The sequence below is a fragment of the Musca domestica genome, unplaced genomic scaffold (genome assembly GCF_030504385.1).
Source record: "Musca domestica strain aabys unplaced genomic scaffold, Musca_domestica.polishedcontigs.V.1.1 6, whole genome shotgun sequence".
NCBI lineage: Eukaryota > Metazoa > Arthropoda > Insecta > Diptera > Muscidae > Musca > Musca domestica.
In genome coordinates this window covers 7,906,854-7,927,922 of record NW_026712363.1, presented here as the reverse complement: position 1 = coordinate 7,927,922, position 21,069 = coordinate 7,906,854, and the positions used below count along the sequence as shown (strand labels likewise).

Sequence of the window (21,069 nt, the reverse complement as noted above, 5' to 3'; positions counted from 1 at the left end):
CTCAGCTCGGCGAGATAGGAAGATCCATATATACTTTCCTATATGGCCCAATCAAACTTATAATACCCCCAACACATAGTGTTGTAGGGTATAACCAGTAAAGAAAGTCCTAAAGTCGGGCGGGCCGATTTTATGATACCCTACACCACTTTGCTAATTTAGTTGAGCTCCACTTAATAATTAAAAGTTTTTATGGGAGAATTCAATCATACACGCTATGATTACAATTATAATTTAAAATTTAAAGCACTAAATATGCCGAAGCATTTGTATCTTTTAAATTCGGACTTGTATTGCCCATTTGGTGCGAAATTAATTTGAAATCGGATAAAAATATATATGGGAACTATATCCAAATCTGAACCGATCTCGATAAAATTTGGCAAAGATATTTCTGAGCTGTATTTGATAGATGTCCCTGAATATCGTTGTTACGGAGTGCATATTACGGCTGTGGGTAACAAATACAATAAATCGGATGAACAATATATATGGGAGCTATAACTATATCTGAACCGATCTTCACCAAATGTGGCATACTACCTTCTAGACTAAATTCGGTCGTATGTGAAAAATGTCATCCCATTTGGACAAATATTAGACGTTTGGTGCACAATAAATGGTAAATCGGACGAAGTTATATATGGGAGCTATATCCAAATCTGAACCGATCTCGATAAAATTTAGCAAAGGTATTTCTGAGCTGCATTTGATATATTTCCCCAAATATTGTTGTTACAGAGTGCATATTACGGCTGCGGAGGACAAAAATAACAAATCGGATGAACAATATATATGGGAGCTATAGCTATATCTGAACCGATTTCGATAAAATTTGGCATAATTATTTTCAGGTCTAATTTGGTTGTACGTGCAAAATTCCATACAATTCGGGCTAATATTACACGTTTGGTGCAAAATAAAAGGCAAATCGGACGAAGATATATATGGGGGCTATATCTAAATTTTTACCGATTATCTCCAATTTCAATAGGGTTCGTCTTTGGGCCAAATAAATGTTGTTTGCAAAATTTCATCTCAATCGGATAATAAATGCGACCTGCATTTTGTTCACAAGAATACGTGGACAGACGGACGGACGGACGGACAGACGGACTGACATGCATAAATCAACTCATAAAGTGATTCTATGCAGATCATCAAAAGGAACTATGGGTCTATCTCGTTTCCTTTTGCGTGTTACAAACAAATGCACAAAGACATAATACCCTGACCACCTTGTGGTGTAGGGTATAAAAATGTAAAAATTATGGAGTTTGACTTTGTTGCTGTTGTTTATGTCAACCTGTATGTTGTTATGATATCATAAAACATTTTAAACAGTAAATGAGCCTGCATACATTCTTTTCAAGGACGTTTGGACCGGGCTTAAAATCTAAAACAATTCTTTCAACACATTTTTTTTATAGAAGAACGAATTAAATAATAATTATAGTTTCTATAATAATTATAGGTTCTAAATTTTCACTAATTAATCGATAATTGTCGGTAACACTGTCCTTAACAAGAAAGACAATCGCACAACAGGAAAGACCAGCTGAATATACACTCCATTTCATAGATTTAAAATGTATATTCCCTCCATAAAATTGAAGAGTGTATAACAATAGTACCTTGTCCTGCAACCATATATTTTATACCAGATTCTGTAATTAGCGATGCTCGATGAATTATTTTAGCAAATTGTAATATGATTATCTCATTTTGTTATGAAAATCGCCTTAGATGTTCAAGCGTTAGACTTTTGTCTTGTCTCAATTAACTTCCATAATATTGCATAATGCAATATTCTATAAATTTGCCACTTAAAATGTCTCGAGCAAAAAAAAAATAAAAGGAAACCTTCCTAACACTACCTAATTTCCCTTGCATAAACTTTTATTGGTCTACATACCAGTCTGCCCTTTGCCGAGCGTTTTTTCCAGACGATATGGCCCCACATATTGGCAATTCTCCACTGTTGTATTGTTTTCCTTCTGCATTTTGTTATCTCTGGCTTCGGCCCGCGTTCTCACTTCTTAAATCACATGAAAATTCCATGCACTTTGGCCTCCAGAGGCTGTCCCAAATGCTTTTCCCCGGCTGCCCGTCTTCGGTGCCGTTCTCTCACTCTTCGTTCTGGGCCTCGCAAAAGGACGTTCGTTATCACTTCCCGCTTACCACGATTATATATTGTTTTTCTAGCTGCTTCTGTTGCTGCTATTGCTCCTGATGATATTGTTCTTGTCGTTGTCGAGTTTTCCCTCTTGGTTGTAGAGTAGCTGCAGTTTTTAAGTTCTTGTTGCTTCTATCGTTGTTGTTGTTGTTGCTGTTATTCTTATTGTAGGTATTGTTGTTTTTGCTGTTGTTACGGCCGTATTGCAGGCAAATTGGGTTAAAGTTGCCTTTTAATTACTTTGGCGTGTATGAAATGTATATTGCTTGTTTTTGTTACTTGCCACTGCTCTCTTCGCTTTGCACTGTTCCTTGTTGCATTTCCCGACCAGCTTCACGTACTTGTGGGTCGGTCGTTCCAGTTAAGAAACGAATGTTTTATTCATGAGTTTTCTTTGGACACCAACACAGATGGATGGGATGATTGCATTTGAGTTGAGAGTATTTCTTTGCTGTTGCTGTCGTTTCTTTGGATATAACGAACGGAAAACATGAATTAGCACCTAAAATGGAAAGAAACAAAAATACGAAACAGACAGTTTTATTATTCACGCCATATTAATTGAGAACATTTTGTTGATTATGTTGTTTATGTCATCTCAGTTGGATGCTCTTTAGCTAGACATGTTTTTGTTAGGAATTGTATAACATCTTCTAATCCTAATGTTTCATGTAGTTCATAATAGTAAAGTGTTAGACATTAAATATCGCATTAAGATTCATTTATTAAAACTTCTTACAAATAAATCAACCCGAACAAATATAGGGTGATTGGGGATAAGAAACACTGAGTTATGGTGTTAAAATGCTGTAATTTTTTATGTTTACCACAATTACTAAACGGTAATTTCTTTATAATTGTTTTCTAAGAATCTGTATTTACTTCTCAAGCTCACACTCGCACAATGTGATCACAGAATGCTCCTAATTTTATTATCATATACTTAAATAACTATTTGTTTTCATTTGATATATCTATATATATAAAAATCAATTGTTGTTTGTTGGTAACGGAATCAGTTGAAAACGGCTGGACCGATTTGCATAATTTTTTGTACACACGTTCGTCATACCCCGAGTTAGGTTTTTAAAGCAAAAAATGTTGACCACGCCTCCTTTTACGCCCACTATTACGATTTATCTAAAATCTTTATATTTGCCAAAATAGTGAAGATATCGGTTTGAGAATTATTACACGAGATGCTGTTGGCTTTCCATCCAACCCTAAGTACTTATTTAGGGGCTGAGGAACGCGCCTACTTTTAAATCTATCTCTCTTTATGTAAAAGAAAGTTGTGTTAGTTACTACTCTTACAACATAAAGACCGATTAACGATTTAGACAAATTCGGAATTGCCTCTTGGCAGAAAAGAATAAAATCCAAAAGAATTGCGTAGAAATGTGAAATTTGAACATTTTCATTTTGACTTTTAAAATGTACAATAGTAATGTTTTATATTGCATATTTTTTTCCATTTTGACTTACTATTTTCGAATGTACATTTGTAGTGTTTTTTTTTTTTTTGGATTCTAATATAATGTGTATTCGTAATACCCAATAAATACATAAAATCTATAAATAACACTTTTATCCGTTGTCGCTTTATATGAAAATTCTAAAATCGGGAAAAATCGACAATTTTTCAATGGAATCGAATTTCAAAATAATAGTACATTCTACCGACAAACTTCATAAGGACCTTTAAAAATTTGCCGCAAAAAAATCAGCGAACCAGTTGAAGATCCTTTTTCTTTTTTCTATATTGAAGTGTACATTTTTTTATTGGTTTGAATTCTGAATGAATAATATTAAAAATGAAATGAGGGCGCAATGCTGGAAGATGCGAACACATTTAAACAAACAAAAATTACCGAAGAAGCAATATGGGTTAATTTCAAAAAGTGGACCTGCTTCTTCCATATGGCAATAAATTGTCAAATGAGAACACAAAATGCAAAATACATTGGGACTGCAATCAGTCAAATACCGACTATAAAGAACGCAAAATAGAAATTCTACCTAAACATTCAAGATTCCTTTAATCGCTTTGGCAGGTCATGATATGGGTCATAACCCCTGATAACGAAACAACCCGATTTCAAGTATATTCTACATTTTAACCATATTTTTCGTACTAATTTTAGCTTACGTTGATAATTTAAGAAGAAACCATCTTTGCAAAAAATTATCACGTTTTGGTATCACCATCATATGATTTAAGGTATTTTCGGGGTCTTGGACTCTTTTTTCATTTTTTGGCTCTCATTTGACATCTTTGTTTTTAAGGGGGAAGAAAACCTCTTCTTATAAAATTTTTATTTTTCGGAAAAGTGCGCATCTTAGTCTTGAGGCTACCGGGGGTAAAAAAAACCCTAGGGTAGAAAATCATCTTGCAGATAATTATCCTCATAGGAATTTATTTAAGTATAGTCCCCACATTAGTATTCCCCCAAGTCCACTTTCCCAACCAATGTGTGGTCAGAAAAGAAAATTTGGTATTCTATTGAATTTGTAACCCCCAAGGGAATATTGGTTGGGAACGTAGATTTGGTATGCACGTCTATATGAAATAAACTCCGAAATGTCAATCTGGGACTCATTCAGTCGGAAATTGTGGCAGAAACATAACAAAATACGAAATTATAAAGTAACTTTATTGGATCTCCACCACACAATTTAAATGACAAACAATTAATGCCCATCTTACGGTAATCGGAGCAAAAGAGTAATTTTTTTGGCTATTCTGACAACATTCTGCCTTCAAGTATGAGGTGGACAAAACTAAATGCCACGCAGTATGGGATTTTAAACGTTGGAAATACAAAATTAATATTACAGCTCATTTTTTTACAATACCAAAAATTGAGCTGAATTTTCACATGGGGCTATTATAGATATTCTTTATCAAATTAAAGCCTATTGCTGAAAAATACGACCAGGCTATTCAAAATATCTAAAACCGACGGTAATTATAATTTTTGCCATGAATATTAATTTATATTTAATCAAGTCACTACTTATAATCAAAATTTTGCCGCCTACATAAGTCAGATCTGTGATTTATTATGCTTTAAAGACTAAAAGTACGGGCCGGCAACGCGGACCGGGCCAGCTAGTTTATATATATTTTTAATTTGGATACCTAGGTAACAACCGGAAGGAGAATCTAATTGCCTGGAATAAATACGTCCCAATCCACTTTCAGTTGGAAGTGTCAAATACAAATTAAAAGCCAGCACTGAAATAATCAATGCAATACCTAATTCTCATTGGAATTGAAACTACGTGGTTCGCTCCCGAAATCATGTTCACAAATTAACCCGCTCATTCGGCACAATTCGGAATTTATTGTAATATAATTGCTTTTTTCATAATATTTGATTCTTGAATTTTATTGGAACTAAATCAAAGGCACATGAAATACGCACTGATATGAACTGAACATATAATTATCTTTATTTCAAATAGTAATTGCATTTTTTATACCCTCCGCCATATATAGTATGGAGGGTGTATTAAGTTCGTCATTCCGTTTGTAACTCATCGAAATAATAATATTAGACCCAACAAAGCCCTGTCGGTCCGTCCGACTGTCCGTCTGTGGAAATCACTTTAGCTTCCGAACGAATGGAAGTGGATTGATGAAATTTTACTCAAATGTATGTTATGTCTGCAGGACTTTGAGCCATGTAGGTCCACGTTTTGGTATAGCTCCCATATAACGGTACCCCCGATATTCGGTATTTTGATGATTATAGCGACATTATTTACCGGAATTGCTTCAAATTTGGTTTTTGAAGTTCGTAATGGATGCTACAGCCTATGAGAAGAGATTGTCTGAGCAGGTCCACGTCTTCGTATAGCCCCCATATTACGGTACCTCCCGATATTCGGTATTTTGATGATTTTAGCGACATTATTCACCGGAATAGTTTCAAATTCGTTTCAAATGGTGGAGGGTATTCAAAGTTCGGCCCGGACGAACTTACAGCTTTTTTACTTGTTGTTTTATGGATTTACGGAAATTCGAACTCGAGGACAAGAAGCGTGCCTCTGGTGAAAAAGAAAACAAGATTGGATTATTCATAGGCCATTTTAATTCATAGTTTTAGTTTTTCCCATTTTTGATCAACTATCGTATTTTTTTTTTTTTGATAAATGCTCTTATTTGTTTGGGATGGGTCGAACAACGGTAGAGTTAATCATATACCAAGTGAAGGATGTGAAGCATAATGCAATTATGTATACAATGATAACATACATTGCAATTTCGATCACGTTGTTCGTTGTTACCAGTTCATACGGCACGATTCGTAATTCACAATCGTAATTCCTTTTTTTTAAATGTTTGTTATTTGATATGAAATTCGCATTAATATGAATAGCAGAAATTATTGTTTTTCCTCTAAAGAGCTATTTTATCATTATTTTACATTTATATTTATTCATGTTTTGACCCTTTTCTGTATATATTGACATTTTGAATATATTTTTGTGTGTTTTCGGTTTTTTATTTTTGCTGGAGAGAAACTTGTGGATCTAATTTTTTGATGCAATTTTTTTGAAAATAGTGGCTTTTTTGTTACCAGCTTTCTGCAAATATTCCAACTCCCGGACAAAAAGCGTACCTCGAATGAGGAAGAGACCAAAATTTACTTTCGTTTGAATGTTTATACGCCATTTGAATGTTCATACGCCAATTTTAATAGGGAGGTACCATTATATGGGGGCTTCACCAAACCGTGGATCTGCACAGACAATTTCACAATCATAGGCTGCAGTATCTATTACGAACTTCAAATACCAAATTTGAAAAAATTCCGGCGAATAATATTGCTAAGATCATCAAAATACCGAATATCGCGAAGTGTCGTTATATGGGGTCTATACGAAGGCGTGACCTGCACGGACAATTTTCTGTCATAGTCTGTAGTATCTATTACGAACTTCAAATACAAAATTTAAAACATTTCCAGTTAATAATCTCGCTTAAATCACCAAATTACCATTATATGGGACTATATCAAAACGTGGACTTACATTGCCCAATTTCAATACCAAAAGTCCACAGACATAATATTCATTTGAGTAAAATTTTATTAACCTACTTCATTTCGTTCGGAAGCTAGAGTGATTTCCACAGACAGATAGACAGACAGACGGACGGACATCGCTAAATCGACATAGAATTTTATGCTGTAGTGGGACGGGCTGTACCGATGTTGTTTGCTTTGTAATGTTTAAAAGAATAACCCATTATGTTAAACTTTCTAGGTTAGTTTGCTAACACTACCCTTTAATGGGTTATTAAGCACAAGTTGTTGCTTAACTCCGACAGATTTCACTGGCATTTGCAGTTTAAAATGGAAATCGTCCGAAAATTGCGTCCTGAAATTTAATTTTTATTGTTCTTTTTTTACTAAATGGTGAAGATTCTTAAAAGTTGGGCCGAACTAAGCCCTTCTTAGTTGTTCCCGTTAAAAATAAAAAATATTCGCATTTTACCATAAGAATAGGGAAATTTGATTTTGTCATTCAATTTCCAACACCATTCAACATTTTCACAATTTAAAAATGGCGGTGAGTCTGACTGTTAAAATTGCATGTCCATATTATTACGTGCAGAGTACTGAGTTTTGGCAGAGCATTTATGTGGTTCCATTTTTAGGTATTTAGTCTCTCATTATATAGAAACTACCACTGCCAAAATGTTCCTCCATTTGATATTACACCCATATAACATACAAGCCAACCGAAAATCATCATTCTGAGTGTATTTCATTTTCATATTCATTTCATATTCTAAGTCTCTTGGAATGCACATTGGGAGAAATATTTAATACATTTTCACCATTTGGCTTCTTAAATGAGAGAAAGTTGTGTTGTAGTTAAGAAAATTTTTTGTTTACATTAAAAAATTTACAAAAAATATTCTTTATATGGAGGAACTTGAAACTGGTAAGATATCATATTAATAATCAGATATGACATACATCCAGATGCCAAAGTTCATTCTTTCATGATGAATTTGGACGGATACAATAGACCACTTAGTTCAAAAAGAGATCAAGGCTGATAACGGTGGAATATTTGATAAATTAGAAATTAACCTTTTTAGTGCCTCTCTTCGAAGCTCTTGAATTTCTGAGGCCAATATTTTCTCTTAATTCAGAGAGAGTTTATAGGTTTCTTATTATTATGGATTTTATTAACATTAATTTTGGATTTATTAACATTAATATTAAACTTATTATTATTATTATTATTATTATTATTATTATTATTATTATTATTATTATTATTATTATTATTATTATTATTATTATTATTATTATTATTATTATTATTATTATTATTATTATTATTATTATTATTATTATTATTATTATTATTATTATTATTATTATTATTATTATTATTATTATTATTATTATTATTATTATTATTATTATTATTATTATTATTATTATTATTATTATTATTATTATTATTATTATTATTATTATTATTATTATTATTATTATTATTATTATTATTATTATTATTATTATTATTATTATTATTATTATTATTATTATTATTATTATTATTATTATTATTATTATTATTATTATTATTATTATTATTATTATTATTATTATTATTATTATTATTATTATTATTATTATTATTATTATTATTATTATTATTATTATTATTATTTGTAATAATTTAACTGTTGATGGAAGTTATGTATTAAACAGTACAATTTCATTAGTTTTATAAATCCTTCGAGTTATTGATACTTTTGTTTTTATTTATTGAAAGAATAAAAGCTTAATGCCATATTTGTACTTGATCCAATTCGCTTATTTTCCCATTTAGGACTCTGTGAAATTTGTATCCTGACGCCTGACATGCAAACAATTAAAACCCATTCATTCGTGTTGTTATCATCAGATAGTGTGTTCGTGTGCGTAAGTGTCTGTACGTCTTTTGTGTGAGTATGAGCATGTATGAATCTAGTTTCTAAGGGAGTGTCTGTATGATGCGAACAAGTTTTCCATATTGCACTTCTGCATTTTTCGACATGTTGTCCGAAAAAAAGTTTTGGACTTAACTACAAAACATGAACAATTGTGTTCAAGCTACGAACAATATTAGTTTATCTACACAGAAGATCTACCATTGTTTTTCAGTTGGGGTTTTTTCTTATAATACTTACAATTGCTTACATACAGACATCTATGTGTCGAGATTTGTGCAAATTAAAATGTACTTTGCTTTAAATACGAATTTCCAAAAAATGTACTAAAATGTAGACAAGTATTATGATTCTATGAACCAACTTTGGAAAGACATGGCGGACTGATTAATATACATATTTATAAATATATATTATCATCATTCTAATATTTATAATTCCACACTTTAAAAAATCGTTTAATTAGGAACTTCGTATGTTTCAAATATAATAATATATATGAGTGAAGAGTTGTTCTAACAATTAATATTGCTTGCACTTGAATACAATTATTAAAAATTCCGAAATATAAATCATTTATCATTTTTCGTTTCAAGTAAACTTTCAGCTCTATCCTAAGGTCGTATATCAAATTTATTGCCATTCTTTGCGTACAGTTATACTAGGCATGTCCAAAACTACCTTCTTCTCTCCACCCAAGACATCAACAATGACCTCGATATCAAATTTCAGAACTCCATCTCCTTCCCAACACCCAACGGCACATTTTGTGGCATTTTGCACTTCTCGTATGTTCATAGAGACACCAACAGTGACATCTGTATAAATTTTTAAATGCCCTCACACAATTTATATATAAAGCATATGGTTCTTTCCTTAGAGTTAAACGCATTTTCAAAACAATCTCCAATCTCCATATATGAACCTTATTTCCCCCATTGCCAAAATTTAGTACAATTATAGTACGCATTTCCAAAACCACCTCTATATATTGACCACAGTGGCACCAACGTGGCATCTATATCAAATTTATGGATTTTAGCTCTGTTCTCTCACCCAATACCAAATGTGGTACTATTTAGTGCTTCTCGTACAATTGTAGTACACATTTCTAAAACCACCCAATACCAAATATAGTGCCGTTTAGTACTTTTTATACAATTATAGTACATATATCCGAAACCTCATCCATATATCCAGGCTACACATGAACAGCGACTCTAAAACTAAGCTTTAGATTTCAAATACTGTCTGTTCACCCACTACCAAATTGTACCAAATAAAATTCTATTTAGTTCTTTTCGTGCACTTGTATTACCCATTTCCAAAACTGCCTTTTTTATCATAAAATTACCTCCAGCAGGAACCCCAATACAACATTTCAAAATTCCACTTTCATCCGCTTACCCTAAACAAAACTTATCCAAATTTAGTGAAATCGTGTAAAGCATCTACATCGGAGTTATAGCCATTACATTACACATTTGGTGCACAATGAACTTCAAATCGGTCGAAGATACATATGGGAGCTATATCCAGAAATGTGATTATATAGAGACCATGAAACGGATCTCGTTTCCTTTTATAGGTCACAAACATTTCCTTTTATAGGTCACAAATAAATGCACAAAGACCTAATACCCTGTACAACAGAGGAATAAAGTGTGGTGAACTGAAACAAAAATTCAACTCTTGTGTTCTAAAATAAGCACAACAACAACAACAATTTAGAAAGAGGCGAGGATGCTGATTTGTGTGTAGATACTTGAACCAAAATGTGTAGATACTTGAACCTATTATTCGGCATTGAGATTCTTGCTGGGCATATGGTTCATTTTTCTTTTCTTAGATATGAAGGACAGTCACATTAACTGCAGAAGAGTTTGAACGATACAATCTCTTTTGTTTTTTCTCAGGTTCTATATTTTAACCAAATGCTAGTAGTAACGTTAACGCAAAAGTTACAGATTTTTCTCAAGGAAATAAGAAAATAACATTAAATTCGACCGGGCAGAACTAAATGTTTTCTTTTTTTATTTCCTTGTCAAAATTCTGTTAATACCATCCACCATGACCTTTAAAATAAAATAAAGAGATTTTATATTTGAGTGGTTGAAGAATGCAGATAAAGTCTTGGTAGTGGTACCCATAAATTTAAGCAAAAGATAAATGTTGAAAATGTTGGTAGAACACTGCCACCGACCTACTAGTACAAACTACAAATATGAAATGTAAAACAAATCCATTAAAAAATATGGTTTAAATCGTCAAAATACGGAATAGCTTAAATGTGGCTAAAATCGTAAAAATACCGAATTTATGGCAGACGTGAACCTCTACGGATAATGTTATGGTACAGGAGATATAACTCTCTACGAGCCACAAATGTTAAATTCATAACAAATCCGTTAGAAAATGTGGCTTAAATTATAAAGGTATTGATAGGAACCGTTATATTCGGTTACCAACAAAATTGAGCCACAATTGGCGGAATACTTTACGAGCTCAAACTCGAATTTTAAACAATTCAGCATTAAAATTCCTCCATAGTATGGTGGAGGGTATACAAATAAATAAATAACAGGTGAAAAAGTGTTTAGTTTTTAATACTCCCCACCTTTCAAAACAAAAGAATAGGACGAGTTTTATGTTAAAACACATATGTAAGTGAATTCAGTTGGAGAATACAGATAGTCTTCAACATATTCGGTAATGTTATATAGATGAAATACTAAAACGTGAACATGGACAATTTACTGCTACAGTGGTTCTTGGGAATTGTGAATTTCAAATATCGAATTTTTAACCATTCCGTCGAATATCGGAAGCTACCCTTATACTGGGGCAAGGGGAACGCGGACTTATAAAAACAAGTAAAAAAACATTAAGTTCGGCCGGGCCAAACTTTTAATACCCTCCATCTTAGGGTAAAGGAAACATTAGAAGAAATGTGGCAACCATTAAAATACCGAATATCGGGAGGTACCGTTATATGGGGGCTATATCAAATCGTGGACCTACACATGCAATGTTTCGCCAACGGAGCTAGAACCCACTATGACCAACAAATATCAATTTTCAGACACATAGGTGAACAAATGTGGCTAAAATCATCAAATTACCGAATATGGGGAGGTACCGTTATATGGGGGCTATACCAAAACGACCTATAATTACAATGACGAACTGGGACCCATTACGATCTACAACTACCAATTTTCAGAGAAATTCGTGAAAAAATGTGTCAAAAGTCATCAAAATACCGAATATCGGGAGGTACCGTTATATGGGGACTATACCAAATCGTGGACCCATACATGCAATGTTTCGCTACCAGAACTGGAACCCATTATGACCAACAAATACCAATTTTTAGACAAATCCGTGAAAAAATGTGTCAAAAATATTCAAAATACCGAATATCGGGAGGTACCGTTATATGGGGGCTATACCAGAACGTGTACCGATATATCTCATTTTCAATACCAACCATCCTAGACACAATACAAATTGCTCTGATAAATTTTGACACTCTACGTCAAATAATATGGGCTGTATCGTGATTTCAACAGACAGACGGACATCGTTAAATCGACTTAGAACTTTATGCTGATTATGAATATATATACTTTATGGGGTCTACGACGAATACAGGGTTGCCCATATTCGAGGGACCTTTGGGCCCTTTGGGCCCATTCCAATCGACGAGGCTTGTCCGCAGGCAACATTCTTTGCGTCAATTGAATTTTGTACGGGAACAAATGCAAATCAATGCGAATAATCCGTTGTAAAGTGGACCGAGCCATGTCCAACTGCTGAGAACGGCGTTTTTGGGATGTTCTTGGGGACCTCTCAACACTGGCTCGTACGGCAGCGATATTCTCGGCCGATCGCCTTGGTTGACTTTTATATGGCCTCTTCGGATTAGAAAGAGCCTTACCAGTCGAAAATTTTTCGTATAAACGCTTAATGGTGTTCTTAGAAGGCGCACTTCTCACATTTTTTAATGTTTTAAAAGCACGTTGAGTTTTCACAATTGACTTCTTCTGTTGAATGTAAATTTCAACTATTTCAGAGCGCTCGCGTGGCGTGTATTGGTTCATGGTAAAAATCTGCTTGGATTGACGCTTCAAACGCGGTATGTCATTAAGCGATGTGACATCTCTGTCAAAAGTTATGGCGTTGCCAGATGGGTCCGTCGAATATGGGCAACCCTGTATTTAAGAATGTTACAAACGGAATGACAAAGTTAATATACCCTCCTTTCCAAGGTGGAGGGTATAACAAGTCAACTTTCAGCGATAGAACTACGAACCATGAATACCGATTTACGAATATGCTAGAAAATATACCATTATATGGGGGCTATATGAAAATATGGAGCAACATGGCTGATTTACGAACATGTCGAGCCTCCTTAGAACTGTCCATATAGATGCGAATGTTAGTATAATTCCTGAGAGTCATTTGGAAATTGTTGGTTTCAGTATTAGCTAATTTAAACCATGATTTTTTCGTTTACTGAATGACACTAGGACAAATGGAACAACGTGCTCGGCTTAAACCAAATTATGAACTTATTGTTGAACATTTAAAATAAGGGTGCTCATAAATATCGCAAATTAACTTTGTTACTGCGAACTTCATAATAATATGACACCTCATAACAATTAAAATTCCACCTTTAACCACAATTATCATAAAATATTCCTTTGTCGTATTATGTCCCCTATGAAATCACCTGTTATGCCCTTGTTTGCACAGGCCCGGAGCCCCTTAAAAACAAATTTATTACTTGCTTTAACAATGATCGTGCTCATTATTTTTTTTACATTTTTCCATATTATTTGTTGCTGTCCTGTACTGTGTACAATATACACGTATAAATAGTTGTATCACACACACACATACGCGTAACTTACCATCTTGTATTCCCCCTGTCTATTCGCACTCTGTAGAATATTTTAGAGGGGCAAGTATTTAAATACGGGCCTGATGATAGATTGACACTTCATATTAGCGTTGACTGGTCAAGTGATTTGAAAATATTTCGCTTACATGTAAACAAAAAATGATGTGAATGTGTGTATGTATACCCACTCGCTGGGAATATGTAAGTTTGTCGTCAATTTATAAAAATGGAACACCTGTCGGATGCAAATAGGCAAAATAAGTGACGGCACAATAAAAGTCAATTACCACCATCAATCTTTTCGCACTCACACCGACAAAGGTGTTTATGAATTTGTGTGTGTATATGTGTCTACATGTCGACGTTGTCATATCCTTTGTGTCATTTCAAGTGACATCAAGTTACCAATCACGCTGGGACAGAAAAATAATATGCAATACAGCTTTCATTTTCGATGGCTAAAAATATTGAATGCTTCAAGTTTTTATTGTTGGTGAAAATTTTAAGTGGATACCAAAACATGAGCCACACCAGGACGAGAACTTTGTCAAGGATATTAATGATGGGATACACACTCTTAGATTGCGAACGGACAATACCTAAGGATTGAACTCATTACATCTTTTGATTTATTCGGTTCTCCTCAGATGGTTAATTAGAGATTTTATTTCTTTCGGAAGATTCTAATCTTTCTACAAATCATTTTTTTTTTTTTTTTTGGAAAAGAAAAATGTAGACCCTTGACTTTGTCTTAAGCAATGTACATGTACAGGGTGAGATAAAAAAAACTGCAACATAGTCAAACGCCATAATTTTTAATTTTTTTTTAAATATTATTGAATGAAAGCAAAAATTGTCGGAAATAGCATCAAATTTTAGAATAAGGTTAGATTTGTTCGAATTGGTCACCTTTGGCACGAATTATGGTCTTCAAACGGCCGATGAAACCGTCACACGCTGCCCGAATGTTGATCTGCGGTATTTTGGTCTATTCCCGGCGAAGCGCTTGCTTGAAGTGATCGAGACTTTAGTATTTTTTAGTGCCAACCTTGCTTTCCACAATGCGCCAGACACAATAGTCCAACGGATCGTTATCCGGAGATTTTGGTGGCCATTGTGCGTTTAAAATTGAAGCGAGGAAACTCATTTTTTAAACATTCTTGGGTGGCGCGTGCTGAGTGCGATGGTGATGAGTCCTGTGGAATGTCAAAGGTCTGCGGCCAAAATGTTTGCGTGCCCAAGGCTTTAATACACCTTCCAGAAAAAAATTCCCGATAATATTCGGCATTTATTCTGATGCCACGGTCGATTAATACGAGCGGAGAGCGACCATCGGCTGTTATGGTGGCCTACACCATCACCATGGCCGGTGCTTGAGTTCTGGTGGCCAACCGAAGGTGGACATTTTCAGTTGATCTCTTTGAAAAGTAAACACGATCATTTTGTTTGTTTACAAACTGCTGGACAACGAATATTTTCTCATCGAAGAAAACCAAATTCGTGAGTTCATCACGAAGCAACTCTTTAGCTCTTTTGAGTATATTTTCTTTCTGTGGCGGTGTAAGTTCTTACACTTTTCGGAATTTCAATGGCTTTACCCCGAGCTCATTTTTCAATATTTGCCGAATGGAATATTGTGATATGTTCAGCTCACGAGACATTTTTCGGCCTCTGCAACGCGGGTTTCGATCAAGTCGCTTCTTTACTTTTCAAACCATTTATGCTGACTTTGCTGTTTTCTTCCGTCCACTTCCTTAATGTCGGGCTACGCTACCAGTATCACGGTAACGAGCGATGGTACGAGACACAAAAGATTTATTCACATTTAAATGCTGAAGTGCTCTAACGATAGCTTCTTGTGGTGTATAAAGAAATCACATTATCGCGGTTGAATTCCATCATGAATAACGTTTTTCTGGAAAATTCTAGCCGAAATGCTTTTGTACTCTTGTAACCAATATAATGAGCTGTCACTGGAATAATTTTATCAGTTGTCGGACGAGTGGCTTAAAAATGACAGCAGTGAAATTGGTTGCAGTTTTTTCATCTCACCCTGTATATACTTTATGGGGTCTACGACCAATATTTAGGAATGTTACAAATGGAATGACAATGTTAATATACCCTCCTTTTCAAGGTGGGGGTGTAAATATATAGGGTGTAAAAACGGACATTTCCTATCTATACCTTTCGGTGCTTTCCCCGCACAGGGTCCATATCTAAAACAACCACAACTCTCATAAAGTGGAATGTGAGATACGATATTTTACACTTTAAATTTTTAATTTTTAATACCAAACTAAAATCAAATGCAAAGATGGGCATACAACCATTAGCTGTCACGCCTACTTCTTCGTTTTAAGCTTCAGACATTGTTCAAAATATGTCTATGCTTTGGCATATTGCTATATAGTCTTACTGCTCTATTTTCCAGCCGAGATGCTTATAATTTGATATTTAAATTCTTAATGGGTATGCACCAATTTCAGATTTGACCAAATAATATTTAAAATAGTTTTATTTTGCAATAAAATAGAGATCCAATACTATTGAAAGCAAAAATCTCGAAAAACTTTTTTCAAACAATCATTTCTCCCTTCTATTGAATTCTCTATCCAATATCCCTTGGGAAATACAAAAATTCGTCCCTTCAATACTGTTCCTAACATTTATTCGAATTTATTTAGTTTTTTTTATTGCAAAAAACCTTTTCAACGATTTAGGTCAAACAAAATTGGTTACATCAGAATAAATTGTTTATTACCGTCGAATGATTTGAATGTTTCTGGTTCTCCATTATTTCCATGCAATTCTAGTGTTTCTTTTGCTGCCTCATCATGTTTGAGGGTCGTACATTTTGCCAATGACATTATGTGATTAGTGCCAACACACGCGCACACAGACATAAATAACAATAAATATCTTTCTTATTTTACCCGCAAGAAATCCACAATCAGATCAGTATTTGCTTCCAAAATGTTTTCGTTTTTTTTTTACATCTTGAACAAAAAGTGTAATATATTCCTCAACCACGTTTCACAAAAAGATTTTTATTCCCTTTCATGCGCCTTTCCTCTGTCCATATGTATATATAAGTGTATGTGTGTACATGTGCACCGATGTGTAGCAGGTTTTATGTGTGTAGCGGTGTGTGATTTGACTTTATAATAAAAACACCTGTATTATATAGCTTTTAATTTGGTACAAGGACTCGCCCCACCTGAGTCGTACTTAACCTATCTTAAAAATAAAATTGTTGCATAACAGCTTCAACAAAACCTGTGAATCGATAAAAACGCAAATGCTTTCCACTTATATAATACATTCCATTCCTAACAATAACAAGACTGCGTACGAGGTTGGGGTAAAAAGGCCAAGACCCCCACAAGATGGATAATATATTAATGTAGACATTTCGAAGGCTTATAGCTACTTTCATGTGATATAATCAATGTGTCTCATCAAAATAACAATTCTAGACATAAGGCTCTGTATTTAGATTTATCCGATTCCCTATTCGAAACCTTGCACTCAATTTGATTTAATTCGCAGATGGCCTTGTCGGTCCACTTAAAACCCAAAAAACTTCACAAATTAAATCCAATTTAATATGGAGCGAATAGAGTCCCCTACTAATTCTGAACATTACGTGTCGTAATTTTTGCATCAACTACTGGCAAGATGTGAAAATGAAAAAACGTGTAACGAGAAGAAATTTGAATCACATATGCAGGGTGAGATGAAAAAACTGCAACCAACTTCAGACTGCTGTCACTTCCAAGCCACTCGTCCGACAGCTTTTAAAAAGTATTCCAGTGACACCTCATTATATTGTTTATATTTGGTGAGAATTTTTCAAAAAAAAAAAAGTTTTTCAAGATGGAATTCTAGCGTGATAATCTGATTTCTTTATATTTGGCTGGAAAACCACAAGTGGCTATCGTCAAAACACTCCAGCTTTTAAATGTGAATAAATCTTTTGTGTTTCGTAATATCACTCGTTACCGTGAAACTGGTAGCATAGCCCGGCGTCAAGGAAGTGAACGGAAGAAAACAGCAACATCAGCAGAAATGGTTCGAAAAGTTAAGAAGCAACTTGATCGAAACCCGCGTCGCAGTGGCCGAAAAATGGCTCGCGAGTTGAACATATCGCAAAAATCCATTAGGCAAATATTGAAAATGTGGCATTGAAATTCCAAAAAGTACAAGAACTTATACCGCAACAGAAAAAAATTCACTCAAAAGAGCTAAAGAGTTGCTTCGCTTTGTAGAAAGTGCTGAACTGCCGAATTTGGTTTTCTTCGATGAGAAAACATTCGTTGTCCAGCAGTTTGTAAACAAACAAAATGATCGTGTTTACTTGCCAAAGAGGTCAGCTTAAATGTGCACCTTCGGTGCACCATGGTGATGGTGTGGGCCACCATAACAGCCGATGGTCGCTCTCCGCTCCAATTAATCGACCGTGGCACAAAAAAATGCCGAAAATACGTGTGACGGTTTCATTGGCCGTTTGAACGCCATAATTCGTGCCAAAGGTAACCAATTCGAACAATACTTATTCTAAATTTTGATGCTATTTCCAACATTTTTTGCTTTCATTCAATAAAATTTAAAAAATGTCAAAATTAAGGCGTTTGGCTTTGTTGCAGTTTTTGTTTTATCTCACCATTCCAGTAGTATATAATTAATGAAGAGAAAAAGTTTGTTATTAAACTACTCCCCGATGTTTACTTAACGTCGCATATCCCAATATTTATACCCAATTTAAATTAAGTTAGATTATGTGCTACATAGGCTTGCTTCATTAGGTACCTCCATAACAAACAACTACAATTTTGAAAAATCCCACATTTGAAAGCAAAATCCTTCAAATAGTTGCCTCGGCTGACCACGCTACATTTTTATGAATTTTATCGATTGTGTGTAGCTTTATTTCACCAATGGTTTCACGAATATTGTCCTTTGAGGTGTCAATTATCTCTGGCTTGTCGGCGTAGCACTTATCTTTGACGGCACCCCACAAATAACCGATATCAGCTCTGCGGCTGATAATTCGATCTTCAAAAACAGGACTCACATCATATAGTATAGCTTTGGCTGAATGGCACGTAGCGCTGTCCTGTTGAAACCAAAGGCTACCAATATCCTACTCTTCAATTTTTTCGAACAAAAAAAAAATCGTTCAAAATAGCCCGGATATCGCAATATTTCCCAGCGTTGACCAAGCGTATACACAATAATATTAATTCAGCGCAAGGATGCAAATATTATAACCTCAAATCAGACATAAGCTAAGTGTTACCATTCACCAAATAAGCACTGGTTTAAAAAGAAAATATTATATAGCGGACACTGTATCAGTGTATCCAAACTTTTTTCTACCTCAAACTTACTTTGCCATTCAGTTTGTAATACCTCAAAATGTTTGTTAGAGACCCCATAAAACATATATACAAAATTTTATGTATTAAAATCTCAAAAATTCGTTAATAACGAAACAGAATGAGTTAATCGGTGGAAACAGCGATTAGATGGATCGTAACAATAGACTGATTTTTTCTGATTTCGATATTCCTACAACAGTTATTTTAATGGCATATAGCCAGTAGATAGAAAACGGCATACATTCTCTTTACTTTGGCATTTTCAAAATGTTTATTCTACAATTATACAATTTCTGTCAAGTGATCTTTCCAATATAAACAAGTAAAAAATATTAAGTTCACCGGGCCGAACTGTTAATATCCTCCGACTTAGAGTAATGGAAACATTAGAATTTTTAGAAAAATTCGGTGAAAATGTGGCAAAAATCATCAAAATACCGAATATCGGGAGGTACCGTTATATGGGGCCATACCAAAACGGTGACCTATACATACAATATTTCGCCACACGAGGTAGAACCCATTATGACATACAAATACTAGTTTTTCGGCAGATGGGTGGAAATATGTGGCTAAAACTATCAAAATACCGAATATTTTGTAGTATCGTTATATTGGGACTATACCAAAACGTGGACCATTTTCAATACCAACCATCCTAGACACAATACAATTTGTTCTGCTCAATTTTGATGCTCTACGTCAAATAATGTGGGTTGTATTATGATTTCAAGAGACAGACAGACGGACATCATTAAATTGACTATGAATTTTATGCTGATTATGAATATATATACTTTATGGGGTTTACGGCGAATATTTATGGATGTTACAAACGGAATGACAAAGTTAATATGATCTCCTTTCCAAGTTGGAGGGTATAAAAAAGCAACTACAACCCTGCAACATTTCATTTTAGTAAACCTCAATGTTGCTCTTTAAGAAAATCCACTTGGAAAATACTTGAGTAATAATAATAAAACCAAATTGTTAATTAACGGCCCACAATTTACCACTACATAACCAAATTCAAGAAACCACTACACAAATTGACAACATGTTTTTGTTTTCCTCATTCATCCTAAAGTTGAAAGCCAAGCCAAGCCTTGCTCACTCTCTCACTCACTCGCAATGCAATAAACGACGGTAAGTATAAAACGTTTGTTGCCCTCCTTAACCTCAATTTAAATATTGAAAACATGACGAATGGAAAGAAAGACGAGAAATGCTCGTTCGTACTTTTCTTAATGATACTTAACGTGTACGCACACACACAAACAAACTCGTGCAGTGCTGCGTATACTTGATGTTGTCGTTGTTGTTCGTCTTCGTTGTCGTCCATAAATAACAACTCAGAAACAAAAACAATAAATGGTTAAAACAAATTTGAAGCGGAGACGGAAATCCTTCATAAAAATTTATTTAATTCGGATTACAATAACAATAACACTCAATTATTTCACTCGAAGGAGTAATGCCTCCATTCAGAAGTTGTCAATCTGGTCAATGGCATAATCATTACATAATTGCATATTTTTTGTGATATAAATGTCAATAAATGGCACAAGCCAAACAAACAAAACCGCCTACCATCCTCAGACAAGTGAATGGCGTTGAAAATAATAAACAGAAG

At 34.2% G+C, this 21,069-nt stretch overlaps 1 protein-coding gene across 1 annotated transcript in view; it reads right to left on the bottom strand.

The window, feature by feature from the left end:
* Positions 1 to 21,069, bottom strand: part of LOC101891215 (serine/threonine-protein kinase BRSK1) — a 67,254-nt gene that overhangs the window by 31,048 nt on the left and 15,137 nt on the right. Inside the window, exon 2 of the mRNA XM_059129302.1 lies at positions 1,916 to 2,678. Within this exon, the coding sequence (XP_058985285.1) occupies positions 1,916 to 2,003 (88 nt within the window). The 5' untranslated portion in view covers positions 2,004 to 2,678. The remainder of the gene's footprint in view (positions 1 to 1,915; positions 2,679 to 21,069) is intronic.